Source organism: Moschus berezovskii, chromosome 14 (assembly GCF_049115385.1).
Source record: "Moschus berezovskii isolate FMDL1 chromosome 14, NW_MosBer_1.0, whole genome shotgun sequence".
NCBI lineage: Eukaryota > Metazoa > Chordata > Mammalia > Artiodactyla > Moschidae > Moschus > Moschus berezovskii.
Window position 1 is genome coordinate 81,151,519 of NC_142473.1, and position 25,949 is coordinate 81,177,467.

The 25,949-nt window shown below is 53.3% G+C and overlaps 1 protein-coding gene across 1 annotated transcript in view; it reads right to left on the reverse strand.

Moving 5' to 3' along the window:
- The window catches only part of LRP4 (LDL receptor related protein 4), a 52,072-nt gene that overhangs the window by 15,301 nt on the left and 10,822 nt on the right, over positions 1-25,949 (reverse strand). Inside the window, exons 2-31 of the mRNA XM_055422440.2 lie at positions 23,036-23,182; positions 21,594-21,710; positions 20,888-21,001; positions 20,389-20,505; positions 19,926-20,054; positions 19,559-19,678; positions 18,815-18,940; positions 18,081-18,206; positions 17,748-17,882; positions 17,358-17,483; positions 16,373-16,603; positions 15,392-15,548; positions 14,080-14,297; positions 13,743-13,919; positions 13,142-13,264; positions 11,063-11,271; positions 10,807-10,888; positions 9,926-10,031; positions 8,961-9,162; positions 7,310-7,499; positions 7,094-7,225; positions 6,069-6,209; positions 5,631-5,717; positions 5,353-5,524; positions 4,331-4,493; positions 3,989-4,214; positions 3,330-3,633; positions 1,386-1,604; positions 1,109-1,243; positions 21-129 (exon numbers count right to left, since the gene is read on the reverse strand). Of these exons, the coding sequence (XP_055278415.2) occupies positions 21-129; positions 1,109-1,243; positions 1,386-1,604; positions 3,330-3,633; positions 3,989-4,214; positions 4,331-4,493; positions 5,353-5,524; positions 5,631-5,717; positions 6,069-6,209; positions 7,094-7,225; positions 7,310-7,499; positions 8,961-9,162; positions 9,926-10,031; positions 10,807-10,888; positions 11,063-11,271; positions 13,142-13,264; positions 13,743-13,919; positions 14,080-14,297; positions 15,392-15,548; positions 16,373-16,603; positions 17,358-17,483; positions 17,748-17,882; positions 18,081-18,206; positions 18,815-18,940; positions 19,559-19,678; positions 19,926-20,054; positions 20,389-20,505; positions 20,888-21,001; positions 21,594-21,710; positions 23,036-23,182 (4,640 nt within the window). The remainder of the gene's footprint in view (positions 1-20; positions 130-1,108; positions 1,244-1,385; positions 1,605-3,329; positions 3,634-3,988; positions 4,215-4,330; positions 4,494-5,352; positions 5,525-5,630; positions 5,718-6,068; positions 6,210-7,093; positions 7,226-7,309; positions 7,500-8,960; positions 9,163-9,925; positions 10,032-10,806; positions 10,889-11,062; positions 11,272-13,141; positions 13,265-13,742; positions 13,920-14,079; positions 14,298-15,391; positions 15,549-16,372; positions 16,604-17,357; positions 17,484-17,747; positions 17,883-18,080; positions 18,207-18,814; positions 18,941-19,558; positions 19,679-19,925; positions 20,055-20,388; positions 20,506-20,887; positions 21,002-21,593; positions 21,711-23,035; positions 23,183-25,949) is intronic.

Here is a 25,949-nt window from a genome sequence, read left to right on the forward strand (position 1 = left end):
CCCCGATCCCCCGTCAGTACCTGCGTGAGAGCAAAGGGGTGAGAGACGTGGCTGACCAGGACCTGTCGGAGCTTCCCGCTGAGATCCGCGCTTTCAATCCGGTCCAGGTGGGCATCCACCCAGTAGATCCTGTGAAGGAGAAAAGGTAGCCGCTGAAGACACGAGTCAGGGACCCAGCCCTGCCCTCAGGGAGCTGGCTGTCCCCTCCTGAGCTGAGCGGGCGGGTGCTGTGAGCAGTCACGGTGACTTGATGAGGGGGTCACTGGGAGTCCCTAAGCTGAAGAGTGGAATTTGGATGGTGACTCATAAGTGGGGAGGCCAGGGCAGTTCTGGAGAAGGGTAGAAATTGAGTGACCTCAGGGGAGCCAGCACCCCGTCTCATCTTCAGCAACTCGACCACCCTTTGACTCCTACAGAGACATCACTTGGCTGAAAAACGTCCATCTAGTCAAAGCTATGTTTTTCCAGTAAAGTATGGATGTGAGAGTTGGGCTATAAAGAAAGCTGAGTGCCAAAGAATTGATGCTTTTGAACTGTGGTGTTGGAGAAGACTCTTGAGAGCACCTTGGAGATCCTGCAAGGAGATCAAACCAGTCCATCCTAAAGGAAATCAGTCCTGAATATTCATTGGAAGGACTGATGCTGAAGCTCCAGGACTTTGGCCACCTGATGAGAGCAACTGAATCAGTGGAAAAGAATCTGATGCTGGGAAACATTGAGGGCGGGAGGAGAAGGAGATGGTTGGATGGCATCATCGACTCAATGGACATTTGAGTAAACTCTGGGAGATAGTGAAGGACAGGGAAGCCTGGCGTGCTGCAGTCCATGGGGTTGAAAAGAATCGGACATGACAGCAACTGAACAACAACAACAAAATAAATTAAAAAATGAAAACATGTAAACCAGATAAACAAAGCCCACCTGAGGGTTGAATGCTGGGTTCAGCAACTCCTCTTCCAAGAATATGTTACCACATTCCTTCTCACTGTTTGCTCTTCCCTACCCACCAAGGAGCTTTCTACTTTTTTTGTTTTCACTACTTCAATCTCAGTCTTCCTCTCCTCTGCCCACCCGATTTCAAGGATGCTATCTGGGATAGGATTCCCACCTGCGGGTATCATAGTCCAGGGTAAGTCCATTGGGCCAACCCAGGTCTGTGTTGATGAGGACCTTCCGCTCAGAGCCATCCAAGTTCGCCCGTTCGATCTTGGCAATGTGGCCCCAGTCTGTCCAGAAGAGGTACCTGGGACACGATGGTGCCATCAGCAAGGCATAGGAAGATGGCACCCAGAGGTCGAGAGAATACCATTAAGAAAGAGGCATATTCAGGTGCCTCCTCCCCAGGCCCTCCTCCCCTGGGCCTCTTTCCTGCTGCAAAAACTTACCCCTTCCTGGGGAAAACAGCAATAGCCCGAGGCTCATCCAGGCTGTTGTTGATTAGCACTTTGCGGCAGGAACCGTCCAGCCTCGATGCTTCGATGGTATTTCGGCCCGTATCTGTCCAATACAGATTCCGGGCCACCCAGTCCACTGCCAGCCCATCAGTGGTCTTCAGCCCACGTCCGATCACTGTCTCCATGTTGCTGCCATTCAGATCTGCTCGCCTTGAGGAACAGCCCAGGGTTAGATGACTGATCAGATCAGCAATAGGCTGATACCCCTTTAATCCACATTCCCAGAGTTGGATTCCCACTACACTGTAAGCTCCAAAGGGCAAGGACCAAGTATTTATAAGTACATGCATGCATGTGTGCATGCTAAGTAGCTTAAGTTGTGTCTGATGAGCGACCCTGTGGATTATAGCCTGCCAGGCTCCTCTGTCCTTGGGAATCTCCAGGCAAGAATACTGCAGTGGGTTGTCATGCCCTCCTCCAGGGGATCTTCCTGACCCAGGGAGCAAACCCACGTCTCTTAAGTCTAGCCTGCATTGGCAGGCGGGTTCTCTACCACTAGCGCCACCTGGGAAGCACATTTATAAGTACATTCCTCAGCATCTAGCACAGTAGGTATTCAAAAATACTTGCAGAACTAATGAATAAAGTATTGGGAGGACAGAGTGTTTCCTGCTCTAAGTAGGTGGCATTTGGGCTCACGTCTTGCCAGGAGACAGGTTAGTATATGTGCTGCCGAAGCGAGCACCAGGAGACGGGTTAATAAGCCCCATACACCTTCAGGAGGAGACAAGAATTGCTAGGTAGTGATTAGAAGAAAGGGAAGATTTTTCAAAATCTACCTGTGCATTTTTTATAACAGTCTGACCTATAGCAGGGAATTGAACCCCAGGATGGGGGAAGGGGCATGTCACCAACACATGGGGGCCTTCTCTAAACTCTACATGCCCACCAGCTCTCAGGATGAGATTCTAATACACCCCTCAGGGAGGAAAAAGGGAATGCTCCTGTTCTTCCATGTGAGAATCTCTGCCATGGTAAACCCCTCTAATGGTACGTGAACGTACATGAACACAGGGTACCACGTTCCTTGGCTGTGTTGGGTGAAAAATGGAAAGACTAAAAATTCAAATAAAACAAAAAATATTTAAAAAACCAAGGCAAGCACAACCTTGCAAACCACCATAAACCTTGCATTTGGCTGGTATTCCTGATTACAATCCACTCCATTTGGCTATGTGGCCCACTAATCAGTGAGTCTCAGATGATCTGTGGAACTCCTGCAGGGTCCGGTAGTAGGGGTAGAAGGCTCCAGGTCCCTAGCCTGACTTTATCTGTTTGTTTTACATGCTGGACTTCCAGTCCTCTTTAAATAGGGAAACTCCCTGGTGGTCCAGTGGGGAAGACACTGTTTCCACTGCAGGGAGCATGGGTTATTCCCTGGTCAGGGAATCCTGCAAGCTGCATGGTGCGACCAAAAATATAAATTCATGAAACACAAGATAGGCCCTGTGTGTGTGCTCAGTCGTGCCCAACCCTGTGCGACCCCATGGACTGTAGCCAGCCAGGCCCCTCTGTCCGTGGAATTTTCCAGGCAAGCATACTGGAATGGGTTGCCATTTCCTCCTCCAGGGGACCTTCCCAACCCAGGGATCAGACCCAGGTCTCTTGAGTCTCCTGCACTGGCAGGCAGATTCTTTTATCACTGTGCCACCTGGGAAGCCTGGCAAAGCACATCAGAATCTTCAAACAAGCAAGCAAACAAAAAAGTTTGAAATTCTTCTGGGATAACACTGCAAAGCGAACAAATCCAGGTCAGAACTCCCTATCCAAGTTGCCAATCACTCCGTCCGTTTAGAGGTGAACCCAGACCATGACCTCAGCCATCAGAGATGGGAAGCAGCTGTGTCCTCTGGAGGTTTTCAGGGACACTCATACCTGATAACATCCAGGAACACATCCGTGTAATAGACCTTGCCATCCACGCTGTCGTAGTCCAGGGAGATGACATTGTTGAGCTCAGGGACCGGTACGTGCACATCCGTGTGGTCACTGGTGTCCAGGGAGATGCGCCGGATGGAGCCGCGGCTGGAGAAGAGCAGGTACATCTCAGGAGAGGGATCACAGGTCTTCCCATCTCCCTTCAGCTGGATGCCGGTGGGACAGGCACAGGAAAAGCCCGAGGGCCGGGGCAGGCACAGGTGAGAGCAGCCGCCGTTCCTGGGTCCGCACTTGTTCACACCTGGTGACGAAAGAGAGAAAGGGGCAAGTTTGGTCTGAATCTTAACCAAGGCACGGGTTTTCTCGTGCCTGACGGTCTACTGTTCTGCATAACAGGATCTGGTGCCCGGCAGGGATGAGCTGGAAGGAGCAGGGGTGTCTCCGGGAGTCCTTTAAAGGGGACAGCACCCTGCTGTGGTCGTCTGCAGTACCCGTCGTGCCTAGAGGGAATGCAGCCTGCTCCTGGAGGAGGGGCTTAGGCAGGTCCCCGTCCCTCTGGGTGTAAAGGCATCTCTCTGCCCTGGATAGATCTCTGATGCTGAGATGGCCCCAGAAAGTCAGAGGCCTCTGGCTCATAGCCCTCGGGGTCTTCTCACCCAGGGGCTGTGCCCGGTCCACAGCCTGGATGTCCATGAGGCCTGGCAGGTTGGACCTCACCAGGATGACGTTGCCGCCAGTCCCCTTGTCGGCACGGTGGATGCTACGGGTCTGCCAGTCAGTCCAGTAAATATAGGCGTCGAGCAGGGTGAGGCCATACGGGTGCTGCACAGGTGATACCAATGTGTGCCGATTGGCACCGTTTAGATCCGCAGCCTCAATTCGCTGTGGAGGAAGGAGAGGGTACCGGGTGGCTGTTAGGAGGCTGGGAGCCCTCAGCAGAGATCCCACGGCCCTCCTATAATCCAAGGCTCTGCAAAGGAGCAGGAGAGGACGCCCACCTCGGTGTGGGCATCAGCCCAGAGCAGCTGGGAGCTGGCCTTGTCCACAGTCAGTCCGTTGGGCCACCCTAGGTTGCTGTTGATGAGCACGGTGCGGTCGGAGCCGTCCATCCCAGACCGCTCCAACTTGGCATGCTCCCCCCAGTCCGTCCAGTACATGAACCTGGGCAAGAAATGGTAATAGCTGGTTACTCCCACAGTTCCTATACACTGGGAGTCCTCACAATACGCCAAACACTGAAAAGTATTTACACGCACAAAAGGGAGTTGTTGTTTAATGACTACAGAGTTTCAGATTTGCCAGATGAAAAAGTTCTGGAGACCTGTTTCGCAATAATGTGAACATACCAACAGTACTAAACTGTATGCCTGGAAATGGCTAAGATGGTAAATTTAATGTTATGTTTTTCACAATTAAAAAAACAGTACTTTCAGGACTTCTCCCGTGGTCCAGTGGCTAAGACTCAGTGTTCACAATGCAGGGGGTCTAGCTTCAATCCTTGGTCAGGGAACTAGATCCCACATGCCATAATTAAGACCCTGCACAGCCAAATACATTTTTTTTTAAAAATTAAAATAAAAAAAATTTAAGTACTTTCCATGCATTATCTCACTTAATCCTTACAAGGTCCACAAGGCACGCATTTTCGTTATCACCTCCACTTTACAGGTAAGGAATTTGAGGACCACACGTGTGTGCTAAGTCACATCTGTCGTGTCCAACTCTTTGGGACCCTATGGGCTGCAGAAGCCAGACTCCTCTGATCATGGGATCAGGCAAGAAGATTGGAGTGGGTCGCCCTTTGAGGACCAGGGAAGTTAAATATTGAACTCAAAGTGACAGGCGCAGCTAATGTAGGGTGGAAAAATTTGAATTCTGGATTTTTGATTCCAGTTCACGCTTTGAACCTCCACGTGACACTGCCACCCTGAGGGACCCACAAGGGAGAGGAGGCCAGTCTCCACGCTCCTGCAAGGCAGGCGTGCTCACCCTGCCGCCCGGGGCCCCGGGCCGCTCTCACCCCATCTCGTGGTACAGTACGATGGCGCGCGGGCTGTCAAGGTTCTGCCAGACCAACACCTTCCGCATGGACCCGTCCAGGTTGCCCACTTCGATCCGGTTGGTTCCTGTATCTGTCCAGTACACTTTCCGGCCGATGGCATCCACTGCAAGCCCATCTGTGGTCTGCAGCCCTGCAGGAAGTCAACAGAGCACACTGGCTCCCACCTTAAAACAGATGGGCTCTCTCCCCAGCTCTGTAGCCAGACAGGTGGGCCCAAGGCTGGGAGCAAGGCCCACCTGTGGTGATGAGGTCCTCATGCTGTGAGCCATCCAGACGGGCACGGCTGATCCTGTGCAGCGTGCTGTCTGACCAGTACACTTTTCCTGGAAAGGGAAGGCATGGCTTAGCCCGGACCTTCACCCCTCCCTGCCTCCAAAGGAATACACACAGCTGACTCGTGTTCTGAGACGCCTGGGCACGTCAGAGAGCCCTATATCCCCAAGGAGAGGAAATCAAGGGAAATACAGAAATACAACAGGATAGCCCTTGGCAGAGATGAAGAACATGGCCCCCAACCTCATGCCCTAATAACGAAAGAAAAAGTGCTAGAGACGGGCAGGGGTTGTGCCAGAGGGAACGGGAGGCCCCAAGGCTCTTAGCAGGAGGCAAAGGTAGTAGCGAACAGAGGCAGCCGTTGCTACAGAGGCCAGGAGAGCAGGGAGGATCACGCAGACCTTCCTGGGGATCCACTCCAATGGCAATGGTGTTCTTCATGGTGATGTTGATGGGTACCACCACGTCAGCAAAATAAGGGATGTCCAAGGAGACCATGCGGATGTCTATCCTCCGGGCAAAGATGAGGAAACTGTTCATGCCTGCCCAGGTGCGGGGAGAAGGAAAGAGGACAGTCATCCTAGCACAGCCATGAGAGGATCTGGGGTAAGGCAAGCTGAAGTTCATGCCTTCCGTCTCCATTAGTTTCTAGTCGTGTGATCCTGAGCACATTATTTAAATTGTTTAAGCCTCAGTTTCATCATCTATAAAATGGGGACAATAACAGGGGGTGCTGTAGGGATAAAAGATCAATACAGAAAAACCCTTAGCATTGGGTCTGATTCATAGACACAGTTCTGTATTAGTATCACAAAAGTGAATCTCTTTGAAGTCTAAAAAATTTCATGGTAAGTGAAATAGGGCTTTGCCCACAGCCTGGGACAATTCAGAGCACCTTTCTCACTCAAGTTCCCTAGGGAGTTCGGGTTCAAATGTAGCCTACCGTGCAGCATCCCCCAGGCAGAAACATCAGCTTCCAACATTTGGGCAGCCAGCTCCTGCTTCCGCAACCTTTCGATTCAGGTTATCATGAAGGTCGTGCTGGTCATACCCACTCACACAAGTGCCATCCCATGTTCTAGTACTTATTACACCAATCTGGGGCAGATGGAACTAAAGTGGTTTCGTCAGACCCAATCAGTATCTTACAACAATTTCCCAACAGAGGAAAATAAAGTGTCTGAGAAAGGAGCATCTTTTTCTAATGTGCATGAAGAGGCCATGAGACCTAGTTGGACCCTGCTTCTAATCCTGCCTGCCTGTTCCCCTGCATCTCTTCTTTTTTAAAAAAAAGCTTTGTCTTGCCCCTAAGCCTCTAGAAGCTTAGGTTCCTCAGACCACCTTAGAGTCTACCTGCGAGGAAGGTAGAGAGTCACTGCCCCTGTCCCAGAGAGGCCCTAGCCAGGTCTGTGATGCCTAGACCTACCTGGTGAACAGGTCTTGCCATCGGGCATCACGTTAATGCCTGTGGGGCAGGTACAGCTGAAGCCACTTGGATTTGGGGACCGAAGACACAGGTGGCTGCAGCCGCCGTTCTCCGTAGCGCATGGTGTGGACACTGTGGGGGGAGGAGGGAGTCAGCGAGAAGGACCGCGGCAGAGGGAAGCCAAGGAGAAGCCGGTGTGGGCCGAGGGCTGGTCACCTGGGGGCCGCCGGCGGTGGAAGACGTGGATGTCCATCAGGTTCTCCAGGTTCTCCTGCAGGGTCTCCCGGTCCAGCCCCGTCAGCCGGTCGGCACTCTGGATGCTCTTGGTCTGCCAGTCTGTCCAGTAGATGCGCTCGCCATAGAGGGTCAGCCCAAATGGGTGGGGCAGCTGGCTTCCGATCAGTACCTGCCAGGGTCCCAGCGCTTACATCATGCCCCAACCAGGTCTGACAGTACAAAGCAGGCGTCAAGGGCACACTCTGCCAGTACCACCTGCTGTGTGACCTGGAGCTGGAGCAGGTTATAAGCTCTCTGGAGCTTTGGTCTGCCAATCTGTGATAGCGACATGACAGTGCCTGGCTCCAAGGGTTGTGTGACAATTCTAAGAGATCATGTATTATTTACATTATCTCAAAGAATCTCTGTACAAGTGACTCACTAACCACAAAAGGAGAAACAGCCACTTCACAGTGGACACCGCCTGCGCCACACAATCAAAGCTGGTGACTTCCCTGGTGGTTCAGCGGGTAAGGCTACATTCAAATGCAGGGGGTGTGGGTTCAATCCCTGGTCAGGGAACTAAGACCCCACATGCCTCATGGCCAAAAAACCAAAACATAAAACAGAAGCAACATGGCAGCAAATTCAATAAAGACTTCTAAAATGGTCCACAGTAAAAACAAATCTTAGAAAAAAAAATTGGTATTGCAATGATGAGACAAGCTGACATCTGTGGCTACTAATAAGACATACTGAGAACTCAGGACATGACTTAATGTAGCATTCCTGCCCCTGATGAATAATCTGAATCTGATCACAAAGATACGTCAGACAAATCGAGGGACACTCTACAGAATAACTGGCATTTACTCTTTAAAGATACAAAGATTGAGAAAGATAAAGAAAAGCTGAGGAAATGTTCCAGATTAAAGAGACATTGTGACTTAAAACAACTGTAATCTGGAACTGGACCCTAGACTAAAAAAGAAAAAAAAAGTTATAAGGACATTATTGGGATAATTGGTGGTGACACTGAATATGGACTATGGATTAGACAGTAATATTGTATCAACGTTAAATTTTCTGATATTGATCAATGAACTGTGATTATGTAGGATTGAGTTCTTGTTCTTAGGGAATACACATTGGACTATCTGGGGTTCAGGGCAGGATGTCTCCAGTGGAATCTCAGATGGTTCAGAAAAATAATCTGTGTGTGTGTGTGCGCGCGTGTGCGTGTGTGTGCATGTGTAGAGAGAGAATGGGAATGGTATAACCATGGGGCAAAATATCACTTATTGGTTCTTTTGACTATTCCTGTAGTTTGTTAAGTTGGAAATTATACCAAAATTAACAGAGAGAGGTCGGTCATGGGCCCAGTACGTGACTGGTGATAAACTAGCATTCGTGGTGATGATTATTAGGAAAGCATTTATACCCCGGCCCACAAGCCGGGGTCCCTAGTTCCCTTTTATCATCAAGGAGCAGGGACCCCAGGCTCTGGAGTGCAGCCACAGTCTCAGAGAAATAGCATACACCCTACACTGGATCTCCCCTAGGCCTCCCCGGGTCCCGTCAGCTGCCAGCCAGGAAGCCCCATCCGGGAGGTGGTCAGGGCTGTGGGAGGATGCCCACGTGTCATGCTTACCTTCCTCTTGCTGCCATCGAGTCCGGCAAACTCAATTGTCTTCATGCCAGCATCAGCCCAGTAGAGCCGCTGGGACCCATAGTCGATGGCTAATCCATTAGGCCAAGTCAGATTGGAAGAGATGATGACCTGACGACCGGAGGCATCCATGCCGGCTCGCTCAATCTTGGGACTTGCACCCCAGTCCGTCCAATACATGTACCTGGGCACGGGCAAGGGGAGGTCTTACAAGCCTTCCAGTTACTACCCAATGGGGATTCAGGGTTCCCAGGGCTTGAGGGTTTCTACTTTCAGTGGTTGCCCCAGCCTCTTGCCTCAGTTTCCAGCTCCCTCCTGGGTTCAGAGCTGTCTCTGAAGGTCTTACATCTTATATCACTACCAAAAAGCACCAAAGGTCTTAAATGTTTCCTTGATTGGATGGGTTAAAGAATTACGGTACATCAACTTAACAGAATTCTATATAACCATCAAGAAAAAAAAAAATCTACTGATCAAATGGGAAGATATCCAAGATATATAGCCAAGTAAAAAAAGCAAGGTACAGGTACAGTATGTTGCCAAACAAAACCACCACCACCGCCACCATCACCGTATGTGTGCACACACGGGGAAGAAAATCTGGAAAAACTGCCCTCCACCGTTAACAACAGTTATTGTTGGAGAGTGACATTGGAGAGAGTCTTCACTCTCGATAAACTGTTTAAAAAGACGATGGCTTACTTTAGTAAGCAGACCAAAAAGCAAAAACAAAAGAGGAAAAGAAAGAAAAAAATTTTTTAGATGTAAAAGATTTCCTTGGTCATGAAGGAGACAGATTGGTCACGATGCTCTGAGGTTTATACAGCTGCTCTTGCTTCCTCGGTTTGCCTGTCAGATCTAGCCTCTCTCCCTAACCTCCAGACTCCACTCTAGTCCTCAGATCTGGGGGTGGGGGCGGAGCTTGTTCCAAAGGGGCAGGTGCTCACCCGCCCATGGGCTCCACCACGATGTCCCGGGGACGATCAAGGTTCTCCCAGACAAGGACTGTCCTCATGCTGCCGTCCGTGTTGGCCACTTCAATCCGGTCTGTCCCTGCCGAGAAGTAGGTGCGGGCAAAGACATCAGCTCCAGTCTTCATCATTCACCCTCCCACCTTCCATGCCCAGCACAGAGCTTGGTGTGCCATAAATCTTCAAGAAATACTTTGTGATAAAAGCAATGAATATGGAGGGACCTGGATTTCAAGAAGAAATTCAAGGAACTGATTAGCTCTGTTTCTTGGAAGACTAAGGCTTCTTCAACCCAAGTAACCCATTCTGTTCTATAATTTAAGGCCATGCTTCTCAAACTTTACTGTGCCTAAGAACCAGAAGAGCTTGTGAAAATACAGATTCCTAAGCCCCAAAGATTCTGATTGAGCAGGTCTGGGGTGGGACCCAGTAATCTGCACTTCTAACAAGTTCCCAGGTGATGTTCATGCTGCTGGTCCAGGGACCACACTTTGAGCAGCTTTCATTTAAGGCACTCTGCCTGCCTCCCACACTTACCTGCCTAATAGAAAATACCTCTTTCACCAAGACAGTGATGGAAGGAAAACCACAGGGTATAGGCTTCTCATCTGAAATGCCTCAGAACATATTCAAGCATCAGCTGCACAGCAGAAGTAGCTGCCACTTAAATGGCAAATGCCAAACCCTCAGATGTGAGCTTCTAACTTCAGTTCTGCAGCAGCCCAACCACTCCTGACCGACCAAGGACTTCAGGTCAAGATGGAAATGGGCTAGGAGGGGCCCTAGGTCCTTTCAAGCTGAGGCCAGGGTTTTAAATAAGATCCCAGAGTGTCAGGCCACACGTGCCCTCTACATACCTGCATCTGTCCAGTACAGCTTGTTGGTGACCCAGTCAATGGCCAGGCCTGCCGGGCTCTCCAAACTGGTATCCACTACCACCTAGGCGGGAAGCAAGGCTGTATCACCAACTGGACTTGCACCCCAGCTCTGGGGCCCAAACGCCAGCAACTGGCAGGCTGGCAGAGGTCTGGGAGGCCCTTCCCCAGGGAAGGGCAGATCCCACCCCTCCCGCCCCACCCTCCCCAAGGGCCTATGCCCCGTGCCCGGCCCTACCTCCTGCCCTGTTCCGTCCCACTTGGCCCTGCTGATGGTGTCAGTGCTGACGTCTGTCCAGTACACGTGGTCATCCCGGGAGTCCCAGTCAAGGGCCACGGCGCTGCGCACGTCAGCCAGGGGGATGACATCGTCGGAAAGGTCCTCTGTGTCGAAGCTGATCCGACGGATGTCCATCCTTCGGGCAAAAAGCAGGAACTTGTCAAGACCTGATCAAAGGCCGAAAGGGGTCTTCTTTTAATGCTCTAAATCCAATAACAGTGGCAGACACAGACGCTCGCCTGCGGGACATCTGGTTCAACCACACTTCCTGGGGTCTGGGGCCCTTTGTCCCCTACGCTTCACACCTCAGATCCCCTCTGAGCACTGGGCAGCCCGTGCTGGCACCATCAGACTTGAGGAGCCAATGGAAACAGACACCACCAGGGCCCAAAAGGGCATCCTGCTTAAGTGTCTGTCAGCTGCATCGCAACCCTCCTCTGCTCTTCCCTTGCTCAGGCTCACCCAGTGGACTGGGCTGGATCCCTGTCAAGGCCCCGCCACACCTCTCTGCCTCCGCGTCTGCCTCAGGACTTCTGCCCCACTCAGTGGTCTAAGACCCCTTCCTCTGTGCTCTTCGTGACTTGGGCCAGTAATGACTATTTGCTGAGCGCCTGCTCCGTGCCCGGCACTGAGCTTCCTGTTTTCCTTGCCTTGTCTCCTTTACCCTCCTAACAGTCCTTTGCAGTTCACGCTGTTCTTATTCTGATTTTCTGGATCAACGATCCAGAGGCTAACAGGGGTCCAGGACCTGGCCCGGGACCCCACAGCTACCAAGCACCGGAGCAGGGAACTGGAACTCAGGTCTGACTTCAAAGGTGGAGTTCTGGCCACACTCCTATTCAGCATTTTCCCAGCTGGCTCTTCTCCATCCCCTGCCCCTATTCTGGTCTGTCTGAATATTTCCCAGTCTCCTATTCTGCTTAGAAAGGCACTTCCTACGTCACTTTATCAACAGAACTTCTTTCAGGGGAAGTTCCTTGCATCTCATCAAGACCACATGGGAAAAGCTGGGCACAGAAGAATGCAAGGAAACAAGGTTCTCAATTCCAAGCGCGTTGAATGGCTCCTGCCTCTGTTCCCTGGAACAGTTTCCTTGATTTCACTCTCCGGAAAGGACCGAGGTCCTGAGAGGAATTTGATTTTCACCAGAGATAAGGGGGGCGGCAGGCACACAGCAATAACAGAAGAGCCGTGATGTGTGAAGCCTCTCCCCAGCCCCTGGCTGGGTGTGCCACCCATCTGGATCACTCCTCTCTGGACTATTCTTAGGGAAAAAAACCACCTGAGCCTCTGAGCCAGACAAGGCCCACCCTCTCAAGGCAATATACCTTTAGGAGCTCAAAGGAAGGAAAGCAGCAGTTCAGGGAGCCCCCAGGGAACCCATCACCTTTCCCTCACTAGACACTTACTTATCCTGGGCCTCTGTAACAGAGCATCATCAGATGGCTTTACCTTACTCTCTGGTTTAGGGGCTAAGACAGTCTTTAGGGTGATGCTAAAGCTAAAAGTGAAGTCACTCAGTCGTGTCCAACTCTTGGCAACCCCATGGACTATAGACTACCAGGTTCCTCTGACTATGGAATTTTCCAGGCAAGAATACTGGAGTGGGTTGCCATTTCCTTCTCCAGGGGATCTTCCTGACCCAGCGATCAAACGTGGATCTCCCACATTGCAGGCAGACGCTTTACCGTCTGAGCCACCAAGGAAGCCCCCAAAGATAAAGAGCCAGGAAACCATTCCCTTGCTTTATAGAAGGTTCTGCAACCCTCCTGCTGCCAAAAGACAAAGCGTCCTGGGTGAAGTGACCCACAAGCCTATTTGCAGGGATTCACGCTTGACTCTGTGGTGTCCCTGAGCCTTCAGGGATTACCGCTGGGCCCTCTGGAGCCCGCAGCTCCTTACCTTCTTCCTCTCCAGGGGCTGCCTGAGGAGCTGGCTCCTCCGCTAACCAGGCAGTTCCCAAACTCCTCCCCCTCGCTCGCTCCACCCACCCTCACAAGTCAGGTCCACTGAGGCAGGGGCCCTGGACCCACTTACTCTGGGCACAGGCGTGGCTGCTGATCTTGCGGAAGCCGGTGGGGCAGGCACAGGTGTAGTTCTGTCCACTGGGCAGACACAGGTGGGTGCAGCCTCCGTTGTTGTCCCCACAGCGGTTTTTCCCTGCTCAAAAAGCCCAGAGCAAGGGGGTCACGTAAGGCCAAAGGTTGGCACCAGGAGTCCCAAGGCTAGTGAGTGGGGGTTAGCAAAGGCATGATCTTCCTGAAGGAAGAAACGATGTCTTCTTATTTTGTATATCTGCCCCCACCTATGAGCAGAGTGAATAGCTGATACACAGGAAATGTTTGCACGAATTAGATGGGGGATAGCCCAGGGACGGCGGAGCCTGGTAGGCTGCTGTCTATGGGGTCGCACAGAGTCGGACACGACTGACGCGACTTAGCAGCAGCAGTAGCAGCAAAGCAGAGTGAGTCTTTCCTAAGTCTCCATGTTGTACCCCAAAAGTCCAGCAGAGGGCGGAATGAGTCCACACCAGCGCCAACCTTAAACTTCCTTGCTGGAAACCCTGGCAACTGTTGACAGGTGCAAGGAAGGGTCTCAGAAGCACTGGAAGCTCACCAGGTGGGCGTTTCTTTTTTACCTGCAGGCTGGCGCTGGGGGTGCAGGGTGTGGATGTCCATGGGGAAGTGGAGTTTGTTGCGAATGATCTCCTGGTTCTTGCCAGTAAATTTGTTGGCACTATTGATGCTCTTGGTGTGCCAGTCTGTCCAGTACAAGCTGTCTTCAAACACCGTGATGGCAAAGGGATGCGGGAGGCCTGGGGAAAGTCCAGGAGGACCTCCGTCTACACACGGCCTGCCTGGCCCCTGGGCCCAGGCCTGGCCACCGTACAAATCTCACCCTCTGCCAAAGGCTTCTGGGGGCTGGGACAGGGTAAGCAGGACGAGAGATGAAGGAGAGTGAAGGAAGGGCCTCACCCTGGCTAATGACAGCCTTGCGGTGACTCCCGTCCAGATTGGCCCTCTCAATGACGTGGTGCTTTGCGTCCACCCAGTACATACGGCGCCCAGCATAATCGATGGTCAGGCCGTTGGGCCAGAAGAGATGGGTATCAGCGATGATGCGGCGGCCAGAGCCATCCATGCTGGAGGCCTCGATGCGGGGGGTGTTGCCCCAGTCTGTCCAATAAATGGTCCTGGGAAGAGAGAAAAGGACATTGAGAGGCAGGTGACTGAGGGCAGGTAAGGTACCCGGCTTAGTAATCAGGCAGAGGGCTCTTACCGATTTCACCCAGGGGATTCCAGCTGGTAGGAAATACATTCTGTTGGGTTTACAGAGTGTTTTTCAATGTTTGAATTATTTATTTTATCATTATTAAAAAAAATTTTTAGGCCACATCGCATGGCATGTGGGTCCTTAGGTCCCTGACCAGGGATCCAACCCATGCCCCCTGCATTGAAAGTACGGAATCTTAACCATGGGACCACCAGGGAAGTCCCTCAATGCCTGAATTTAAATGTCTCTAGACAGAGAATATATTCATTTAACAAAAATATTTTGGAGTATCTGCTATGAGATGAGCATATCTTTTCACATTGAGAGCATGGCAGTGAACAAAACAGATAAAAATCCTGACCTTGTGAAACTGAAAAAAATACTATTGGGATACTACTTAGGACAAGCATTTTCTTCTTGGTCACAGCCTCTACCACTGCCTTTTGTAATTTTCACACCCACACACGCACACACACATGCCACATACCACACACAACTATGTTTCTAAAACAGCTAACCTGTAACTGTAGGATCATAGAAGATACCCCTCTCAATGGATTGCACTTAATTTTTAAAAGCCAGAGGCAAAGACTTCCCCTGCAAAAGACCTTTCTTCTACTTTCTTCTAATAATAAAATTACTAATTTTTATTAATTCGCTCAACCCTATAAACTAATAACAAAAATACTAAACAGCTACCACTTATATAATGTGTGTCATGCCATTTAAAATGCATCATCTCACTTCATCTTCACACAGCTGTGTGGTAGGTATATCTTTATCACCAGTTTAGAAATGAGTAAAATGGAAGCCTAGAAAGATGAACTAGCCCAAGGCCATACAGTCAGTTACCGAGGAGCTGAAAACCCAGGTGTGTCTGGGTGCAGAGCCAAGGCTATTAACGCCACACTGTGAGGTCCCCCCGCCCCCCAGTAAAGTCTGGCCCAGGTGGCAGAGGAACTGTCTCTAAAGGTTGTGAGAGGAACATGGCAGCTGGAGTCACAACTCTCTCACCCCTCCATGGGGTGCAAGGCGATGGCCCTAGGCTTCTCCAGGTTCTGCCACAGCAGCACCTTCCGGTGGGCCCCATCCAGGTTGGCCACCTCAATCCTTGAGGTCCCCGAGTCGGTCCAGTAGAGTTTGTCATGGACCCAATCCACAGCCAGGCCCCCTGGTGGAAAGAGGCCATGGAAAGAGTGTCAGGGGTTCAGCCAGGGCCTCTCTGTGCTATAGAAACAAGGGCAACTCTTGCACGAAGCTGCTTCTTGGGCCAGGCACTCTTCTCACCATTTTACAAACACATGTTTTACCTTGAGTTGTTACAACTGTGTGAGTTAGGTGCCATAATAGTGCCCATGAGGACAAAGAAACTGGGGCAACGAGAGCTCAGGTAACCGTCCTCTCAGCCAATCATACGCCACTTCCAGAATCCCAGCTCCCTGACCCCCACTGGCCCCGGGGTTTGCAAACTGTGCCTCAGGGTTTTACAGAGGAACATCATCAGTTCCATAAGCATCTAAGTCAAATGTGCTTAATTAATACCGGATTCTAACCCACTTCCCCAGCTTGTCGAATGGCCTGAGAATGGCAGAGTGAGCTGCCGTTTTTCTAATCTGCAAACATTTGGATGCTATCTATCTGGGTCCATCAGAATATTCCTAATACGAAGTAATCAAAGCAAGTCAGAATTAGATGGGATACCAGGCTGATAGAGAATTACAGCTGCCATCCACAAATCTCTGGTTTCAAACAGTTGCATTCAACGAAATGGTCTTATTATTCTCACTGATTGAGCTCAATAACGAGCGAATATTACAAATCTGAGCCTATTAAATGAAGGTAGACTAACGGACATTTTCTGTCTTAGAGCCGCATGCAGGGTTTCACTGTGAGGTGTTCTGCTGCCTAAAGGTCTGTGGCCACTCACGTGTTCCTTCCTTGCTGGTTTTGCAGGTGGTGTGGCCCTGCCCCTCCCCACGGGGCCTCGTTCCTTACCTGGGCTCTCGAGCCCTGTAGACACAACCTCCTCCACGTTGCTGCCGTTGAGGTTGGCGCGGAGGATCCGGTCCAGGGTGACATCGGACCAGAAGACAAGCTCGCGCTGGTGGTGGAAGTCCAGGGCGATGGCGTTCTCCAGGTTGTTGAGCAGCAGTGTGTACTCGGACCGGTGCGGCAGCACCTGCCGGATGTCGATGCGATTGGCGAACAGCAGCACAGGCTCAGGCCCTGGGACGTGGCATAGACATGGGGCCCCCGCTGGGCTCCAGAGCTGCCCCCTGGCAGCCATCAGCACGCACCCCCCCAGCTCCAAGGGGCCCCCCTGGCCCACTAGGGCACGTCCCAAGCCATTAGCATCCATCATTCCTAGAAGACTGGCAGCCTGCAAAGCGTACATCTGATCCCATTCTTGGGGCCCAGAATGCAACACACAACTCCATTTCATTGCAATGGAAACATCTCTCTCGAATGAACTTATGGTCCCCAGGGAGGAAGGATGTGGGGAGGGGATAGTTAGGGAGTTTGGGATGAATGTGTACATGCCGCTATATTTAAAATGGACACCCGACAAGGACCTGCTGTATAGCAGAAGGAACTCTGCTCAATATTGCGTGGCAGCCTGGATGGGAGGGGAGAATGGGGAGAGCGGACACATGTACATGTGCGGCTGAGTCCCTTTGCGGGACACCTGAAATGATCACAACATTGTTAACTGACGATTTCGTTGTTCAGTCACTCAGTTGTGTCCGACTCTTTGCGACCCCGTGGACTGCAGCACGCCAGGCTTCCCTGTCCTTCACCAGCTCCCAGAGTTTGCTCAAACTCGTTAATCGGCTATACCCCAATATAAAATTAAAAGGCAAAAAATAAAAATAAAAAGAACCATCTCTCTAACTTTCTACCAATCTCCAAGCACCAGAGCCCCGGCTGCCCTGCTCAGCTCTCTGCCCACCCAGCCAAATGCCAACCCCCCCCCCCTTACCCAGAGCCTTGCAGCTGCGCCGGTCAGGCCGGAGTTCGTAGCCCGCTTCGCACCAGCACTGGAAAGCCCCCTCGCTGTTGGCGCAGCCCTGGCTGCAGTGCCCCTCCTCAGCACATTCGTTCACATCTATGGCGACGGAGCAGGGGCAGGAGATCTCGGTTCTACCATCTTCCAGCCCCAGCTCCCAAGCTGACCAGCTCTTTTCTGCTCACACACCCGCCTACTACCCAGGTCCAGCGGGAAGATGACAGAGCAAGTGGTTAAGGGGACAACAACCCCCAGCTCCTGGGGCTATTGAGATAATGACACATGCTCACGTCTCTCAGAGGGCTGACCCATGGTTACCCCAGCCCCCTGGCCCTGCTCCTGCCCGGGGGGGCCCCAGCTCACCCTGGCAGGTGCGCCCATCCTCGGTGAGCCGGTAGCCAGTGTGGCAGGTACACTGCACGGCCCCCCGCACCATCTGGCACTTCTGGGCGCAGCCGCCGTTGTTAACATTGCAGTTCTCCTCACTCGTCCGGGGCCCTGTGCCAGCCAAGCCAGAGATGGGAGTTGAGCCCGGAATCCTCCCCCAGACGGCCAACTTGGCATTCCACCTGGACCACGAAGAACAGCTCCCGGGGCTGCGAGCGTCCCTGGGGAGGCCTCCCTTTGAAGCAGATGGGTGGAGCGTGGCCACAAACCATGGGCAGGCACATCGGGGAGCGGGGTGGGGACACTCACGGCAGTTCTGCTGCGGGCTCTCGTCACTGCTGTCCCCACAGTCGTTGACCCCGTTACAAAGCTTTCTCTGCCCGATGCAGCGCCCGTTCCAACACAGGAACTGGTCCGAGGCACACTGGGGGCTTCCTAGAGAGGAAGACGGGGAGGGAAGGAGAGCTAGGTCAGCGCCGGGCAGGGCTGACAGGGCTTGGGTCAACAAAAGAAAAAGATGGGAGCCTGTCATTTTCTAGGGCGAGCTGGAGACAGATGAGACTCAAGGTGGGAGGGTCGGGGTCCAGGGCAGGAAACAGCTCAGACGGGGCTGTCTGCGTGCGTGTTCTCCCCAGGACAGCACAGTGGTGTGGTGAGAGGGGACATGGGGCAGAATGAGAGAGCCCACCCACATGTCCGGCACCTGTGCGGCTAGGGGAGGGGGCGTAGGGCTGTCAACCGGAGAGCAGTCCTTGCTCATGAGGCCAGAGCAACAGGCGCTGGCTGCGTGTAGTAGGAATGTGAGAGGCCATCGAAACTCCCGGCCCTGATACTGTGTTCCAGGCCGTGAGGCTGCGGGTCAACAGATGCACCTGATTTGGCACTGGTAACTGAGACGAGCAGGAAAAATCCAGGCCATGGGCAAGACTTGATGAAAGCATCACGCTGGCCCAATGGGACAGGCAGCAGTAACGCCCCCTCTCCACCTCCTTCCTCCAGCCTAACTATGGGCTAGGGGGCCTGCGCTTCTCCAGCGAGACTACCTGTGTTCTCACAGTTCTCTTCATCGCTGTTGTCCGCACAGTCATCCTCCCCATCACAGCGCCAGGACAGACGGACGCAGCGGCCTGATCGACAGCGGAACTGTTCCGCCGTACACACCGAGGTGGCTGGGCAAAGCACAGGACTGTTGAAAGGTTGACCCTGCTTTAGCCCGAAGCCCCACCCCGCCGCCCTAGGCTGTACTTTATGCCAGCACCCACACCACTTCTCTTTTCTCCCTAAAAAATTTTTTTTTTATGTGGACCATTTTTCTTTTGGGGGGCCATTTTTAAAGTCTGTATTGAATTGTTACAATTTTGTTTCTGTTATAAGTTTTGGATCTTTTTTGGCCAGGAGGCGAGAGGGATCTTAACTCCCTGAATAGGGATCAAACCAGCACCCCCTGTCTTAAGCTAAATCTTAACCACTGGACAGCAGTGAAATCCCTTTGATAGTCTTTTTGACACCAGTGTCACAGTTGGTCTCTATGGCATCTCTGTGGGGTCTTTTCCTCAAGACGTTTTACTGCCATCTGCTGGAAAACTGCCATGATGACTACATAAATCTAGGGAATTATGGAATTTATAAGTCTACCGTGGGACTGGCATCCTTTGGACCTAGCACCTTTGTGCAGTGCCCAACCTACACGACTGTACATGGTGGACCTGTCTTAACTCTCCTGGAGCTTTATTAGAGGTGGCCTGTCCCTGCTTCTGGCCCAGACCTTGGCACTGCCCCCCACTCACTGCAGTTGCGCTCATCAGACTGGTCATCACAGTCCGCGTCGCCGTCACAGCGCCAGCCCGCGTTGATGCACAGGCCGCTGTCACACATAAACTCGCCAGAGCGGCAGGGCTGGTGGGAGGCTGGGAAGACACGCCAGGCTTCTGTCTTTAGCCAGTCCGCACACGCAGTGTCCCATGGTGGACCAGGAAGCCACAGCCCCGGCACCCCGGCTCCTCCATGTTGGCCCCATAGGGAACCAGGGACTCTAGAAGCTCCTCTCCTGAGCTCCTGCCCCAGCTGGCAAGCGGGCCCCACCCCCGCCCCCCCAGGAGCCCCTCCCAGCCTGGCCTCCCGTCCGTCCTCCACCCGGCTGGCCTGAGTGCTCACAGCAGTCAGACTCGTCAGACCAGTCTCCGCAGTCGTCATCACCATCGCAGTGGTAGATGTCGAGGATGCAGCGGCCGTAGGCACACTGGAACTCCTCCAGGTTGCAGGGGGGTGCTGGCACTGCTGAGGCTGGAAGGAGGGCAAGGCGGGGAGAGGCACGCACTCAGGCCCCCTCAGAGGAGAGGGGACCGGACTCCTCCAAGGGGCCAGGCGCTCAGACACAGAAGTTTCCTTGGGTATGGCCCTGATACACGCCCGTATGTCAGAGGACCAAAGGGAGGCCTCCCTTCTCACCTGGGCCACCTGTTCCCTCCCGGCCCCGCCCAGGAGGAGCTGCTGCCTAAGCACCCGCCCTCCCGGCCAGCGGCGCTGCCCTCTCCCTCCTCAGCCTGGGCCCCAGCCCACCGCGTGGCGCCCTCGGCCCCCGGCCCAGCCCGGCAGCCTGCATCCTGGGGCCACTCACGACAGCTCTCCTCGTCGGAGCCGTCTTTGCAGTCGGCGTCTCCGTCGCAGTACCAGTGCTCAGCAATGCAGCTTCCGTCGCTGCAGCGGAATTCCTTGTCCGAGCACTTGCGCATGTCTGGGGGGTGGGGACGGGGGTACACAATGGGACAGCAATCCTGCAGGAGCCGCACCGGTAACCCTCCTGTCATCCTCCCTGACTCCCGCCCTCACTGCCCCCCTGGGAGTCTGACCCAGGCCCTGCAAGACTCCGCGGGTTCAGTATAGACTCCTGAGGGGAAAGAAGAGGCCCTGGAGAGATTGGCCTCAGGTTCCCGTTCTGTGGTCCCCAGGATGTTGGCCCCGTCTCCTCGTCCTGCTCTCCTCCAGCTGCTCCAGACACCCGGGCAGTTCAAGGGTTGGGCAGTGCTAGGGCCCCTGAGGCTCTTGCCCCTGCCACGGCCAGGCCATCCACCAGCCTCCCTGCCTGCCCCCCGCCGTCCCCCCGGAGCACCGCTTACCACACTGCTCATCACTGTTGTCGCCACAATCATTGTCACCATCGCAATGCCACAGGCTCCGGATGCAGTAGCCATTCTGGCAGGGGAACTCGTCCTCCTCACACTCCCGGGGGGCTGTGGGCACAGGGTGGTCAGGCTGCTGCAGGCTAGGGTGGGGGGGCAGTGCCCGGATGCCCAACAGGAAGCCTGGTGGAGCAGAGCAGCTCCAATGCTGCCCTAGGGAGCCGGGGGGCTGGCGGTCCCCCCGCCCCAGGGGCTTAGATAAGCCTCAAGAGGAGGTGGAAGGACAAGAGCCAGAGACCATGGGCTGGGGCCTCGTTTTCTTTTCTTTTGTTTGTTTATTTTTAATTTATTTATTTTAATTGGAGGCTAGTTACTTTACAATATTGTAGTGGTTTTGCCGTACATTGACATGAATCAGCCATGCGTGTATGTAATACACCACATTAACAAATTGAAAGATAAAAAACACATGATTATCTCAATAGATGCAGAGAAAGCCTTTGACAAAATTCAGCATCCATTTATGATAAAAAACCCTCCAGAAAGCAGGAATAGAAGGAACATTCCTCAACACAATAAAAGCTATAGGTGACAAACCCACAGCAAACACTATCCTCAATGGTGAAAAACTGGGGCCTCTTCTATGGAAACGCCTTTCCCCACTGAGCCCGATGGAAGCCGCCTAGCCCCGCGCAGCACTCACGGCAGTCCTGCTCGTCCGAGTCATCCTCACAGTCGTTGTCCCCGTCACACACCCAGGAGCGGCGGATACACTTGCCGTTGTCACAGTGAAAGTCGAGAGGGGAGCAGGTGGGCAGCTCTGAGCCCGGGAAGGGGAGGGGAACAGGGGTGAGTCTGCAGCACTTACTCAGGCAGGCCCCATCCTTCCCTCCGGCCCTGGCTGCATTACAGTCCATCCTCACCGGCTCCTCCAACTGCCCCCGGCCCCACTAACAGAGAAGCAGGCAGGGGTTCACAGGACAGAAGAGTCCGAGGAACTCAAAACCACCAGGAAAGCAGTGAAGGAAAACATGAAAAGAGATACAAATGTCTTTCCCCCGTTTCCTCTTATTAAATGATGACTGACACACCTGGGCTCCACGTCAAGTTCTAGAGCTCATTACTTTTATCACACAAGCCAGTTACCCTCTCGTAGCTCCAGGTTCTTCCGACTGTACAATGGGGATAATTATAATTGACTCAGAGAGGTCTTTTGAGATAATGCATATGAAAGTGCTCCATGAAAGTGAGCCATTTACCATCATCGCAATTAGCTAAAATGGTTGGGGTAATAAGGTCCGGGCTGTAGCTTCACTCTTACGAGACTAATTAGCCTCCCTCAGATGTAGGTGCTGCCGGGGTGGGGGAGCCACACCTCGGAACCCAGACAAGTAACCGGCTCAGGAGCAATATTGCTACACATCCCAGACATGGATCCCGGACACCCCAGCCTGTTGTGTATGTTACTGCACTAGGGGAAAGGGGAGACTTAACGAGAATATAAGATTTCTTCTCAAGGTTATGCTGTTTAAAAAGCTGTGATTACACAGAATACCAACGAAAGAAACAAACACTCTGCATCCACGCACAGTGTGGACATTTTAAAATGCACAAATACGCAACACGGACACACACGCACACAAACACGGAGATCGAGCCAAGGCTGTTGTTTCCTAGGCTTGTTTAAAGTCTCTGTTTTATTGGCTATGTTGGGTGTGCTCAGTCGCTCAGTCGTGTCTGACTCTTCGCAAGCCCGTGGACTGCAGCCCGCCAGGCTCCTTTGTCCATGGGGATTCTCCAGGCAAGAATACTGGAGTGGGTTGCCATGCCCACCTCCAGGGGATCTTCCCAATAACCCAGGGATCAAACCCAGGTCTCCCGCATTGCAGGGGGGTTCTTGAGCCACCAAGGGAAGCCCAAGAATACTGAAACGGGCAGCCTATCCCTTCTCTAGGGGGTCTATCCCAACCCAGGGATCGAACCGGGGTGTCCTACATTGCAGGCGGATTCTTTCCCAGCTGAGCTACCATTTATTGACTATACGTGTGCGGAGATCCGGGAACTACAGGAAGGCTGAAGCCGTACACACCGGAGAAGCCTCCCATCTGTCTACATCCGCCGCCCTCCCGAGCCCGGGGTGCTCACTGCATCCGTCCTCGTCGCTGTGGTCCCCGCAGTCATTGTCGCCATCGCACTGCCACTGGGCAGGGATGCAGGTACACTCTCCGAGGGCGCTCACTGCGCACGTGAAGTGGCTCCGCCCACAGGCACACTCGGGGCTGCTGGCCAGTCCTGGGCAGAGAGAAGAGGAGCCCGTGAGCGCTCAGCTCCCAACCCACCAAAACCCATCCCGCGGCGGGGCAAGGTAGAGGAGCCAGGTCTAGGAGGGGTTACCCAGGAGGTCAGGGAGACGACTGCGGGGAGATGTGGGTGACGTCAGGGTGCCTTCCCCCTCCTCTAGGCACAAACGGTCCAGAAGATACCCTCTGACTTTGGGCTCACAGACGGCCCAGGTCTCCCCTCTATGGCAGGGTTTTCTGCACACCCGCAAAGGCCCAGAGACAAAGGATGCCAATGGCAGGGCTAGTGGTCCCGAGGAAAGGGAGCCAGGGACAGAAGGCCGAGGCACAAAGGCTTCCAGGTCCTTCCCTCCAAAACCGGGCGGCGTTACGGATGTTTTTGCCTCTTTGCCTCTATGCAGGGCCGGGACGAGGAATTACAATGCTGGAGCCCCTCTGGGGATGAGAAGTCACACCGGGAAGCAGGAAGCAGCAGACACTGCTGGGAGTCCTACAGTCAGAGCGCACCTCTAAGGGGGGAGACCAGGAGATGGGGGGACGGGGTGGGGGGACGGGGTGGGGGGACGGGGTGGGGGGACCAGGCTGCCTTGGGGCAGAACGACTGGGGCCAGCCGGGGCCTTCCTGTCTGTGTGCCTGGCCGCGGCCCGGAGGAAGGATGGCAGGGGCTGCCCCGCCCCCAGCCCCCGCCGCACGCAGCTGGGCTTCCCTATTGAGCATCCAGCTATCTGCCTGGCCAAGTCCCATGACCGGCCGCTGTGCCCCCTCCCCAGCGTGCCCAGCAGGATGCCCTGGGATGGCGTGTGAATGGCTCGGTGCCCCCGCTCCAGCCTCAGCTGGAACAAAGGGTTCTGCCAGGGTCACTCTTCCCCCCCACGCCAGCATTCATCTAACCCGCTGGGCTGCTGCAGCTGGGAAAGACGGGGGCCACCTCTCTCTTGCTCATCTCCCCCACTTGCTTTCTTCTCCTTGTCCTCCCCTCCGCTGGGCGCTGCCCTAGGGCTGGGCTGGAATAGGGAAGGAGTCAGCTCCCAAATCCACCCCGCTTCCTTTCCTATTTCCCGGGCCCGGCATCCCTCTCTTGGCTCATCTCCTTGATATCCAGCCTCACTTCACATTATCTTCCTTGGGCCAGCTTTAGGGTTCAGGGCCCAGAGTGAAAGGATGGATTGCTATTCCCACCGAAAGCAAAGGGCTGCTGTTCCCTAGACCCCTCCCTCTCCATGTCCACCCCCAGGACAATTATAAGAAGAAAGCAGGGGTCCCTAACCTGCAGATGGATGGGGGGCAGGAACAGCCAGCCTTTGTGATCTGTGAAGCTCTGAAACTACAGGCAAAAGGTATGTCTCTGGAGTGAAGGACCACCGCTCTCACCCCACCTTCAGAGGAGGCCTTGCCCTCGCCTTCCACATGCTAAGGGAACTGGCTGCCCTAGAAAAGATGCAGGACTTCCTGCGGAAGCCACAGGAATCCATCTGAGAGAAGCTGCATCTCTACTCCAAGGCCAGCACGCCTGTCTCTCCAGCTCTCCCTGCAAGTACAGGACGGAGGATTCTTCCCAGGCAAGCACCAATGCCCCAGTCCCCTCCTCTCCGGCCTGTTCTGAGAGCACTGAGAAGGGATGGGGTTTGTTTTTTTTTTCACTCAGACCCTGGACACCAGAGCCTGAGAAACTTTTCTAAGTGTGATCAGCTCACCACAGCTATAAGCACTGCTTTCGGGGACTCTGGCTGGGATGAAAGAGCAATAACTAAGCATTCCAGAGGACTCCGTGCCATGGGGCTCACCAAGACACTGACCCCTTTCGCGGGGAGGAATGATGAAGAGGAAGAATAGGCTTCCACAGTGGTTCCCAGTGAAGGATGTTTTTTCCTCCCTGGGGGGCATTTGGCAATGTGTGATGACATTCTGGGTTGTAACTGGTGATGCAGATGGAATTTAGAGGATAAAGGCCACAGATGCTGCTAAATACTCCAAAATGTACAGGACAGGTACCCCCAAACAAAGAAATTATCCAGCCTAAAATGTAAGTGGAAGGTTGAGAAATACTGCTAACTACACAAAGAGGGGAGCAGGGTAAGGGGGTGAATGGCGAGGAGAAGGCACAGGAGGGAGGGAAAGAGGAAACCGCTCTGGACCTGAAGTGGATGGAGCTGGGTGCCCCTGACCAGTTGTGCTACCTTCTGTTAAGTACGATAGCCCCCTTAGCCTGGTGTATAAAAATGTCACAGACTTGGATGAGAAGATGAATGTGGGAGAGGCTGATCCATGCCTGGGCACACCAAGGATGCTCCAGAAGTGCAGGCTGGAGGCGCAGGGACATGAACATTTGGGGGCTAGCTTTTTTTCTAAAAGGCCTTGATGCTAAGAACCTGAGTACCAGGATCAAGGACAGGCAACATCTTAGGCTACATGCAAGTCAAAAGAAATCCAGGCCAGTGGTTAAGAATTTGCCTGCCAGTGCAGGGGAACGGGTTCGATCCCTGGTCCAGGAGGATTCTCCATGAGGTGGAGCAGCTGGGACTACGCGCCAGAACCACTGAGCCCACGCACCTAGAAACTGTGCCCTGCAAGAGAAGCCAGCGTGGTAAGAGGCCCACGCATCACAAGGAAGAGTAGCCCCCGCTCACAACTTCAATTAGAGAAAAGCCCCCACACAGCCAAAAATAATAAATAAATAAATAAATCTTTTAAAAAAAAAGGAATTCAGTAGGTAAAGAAGAGCCTTCAGAGGATTTTTTTTTTTTAAGCCTCCCCAGTC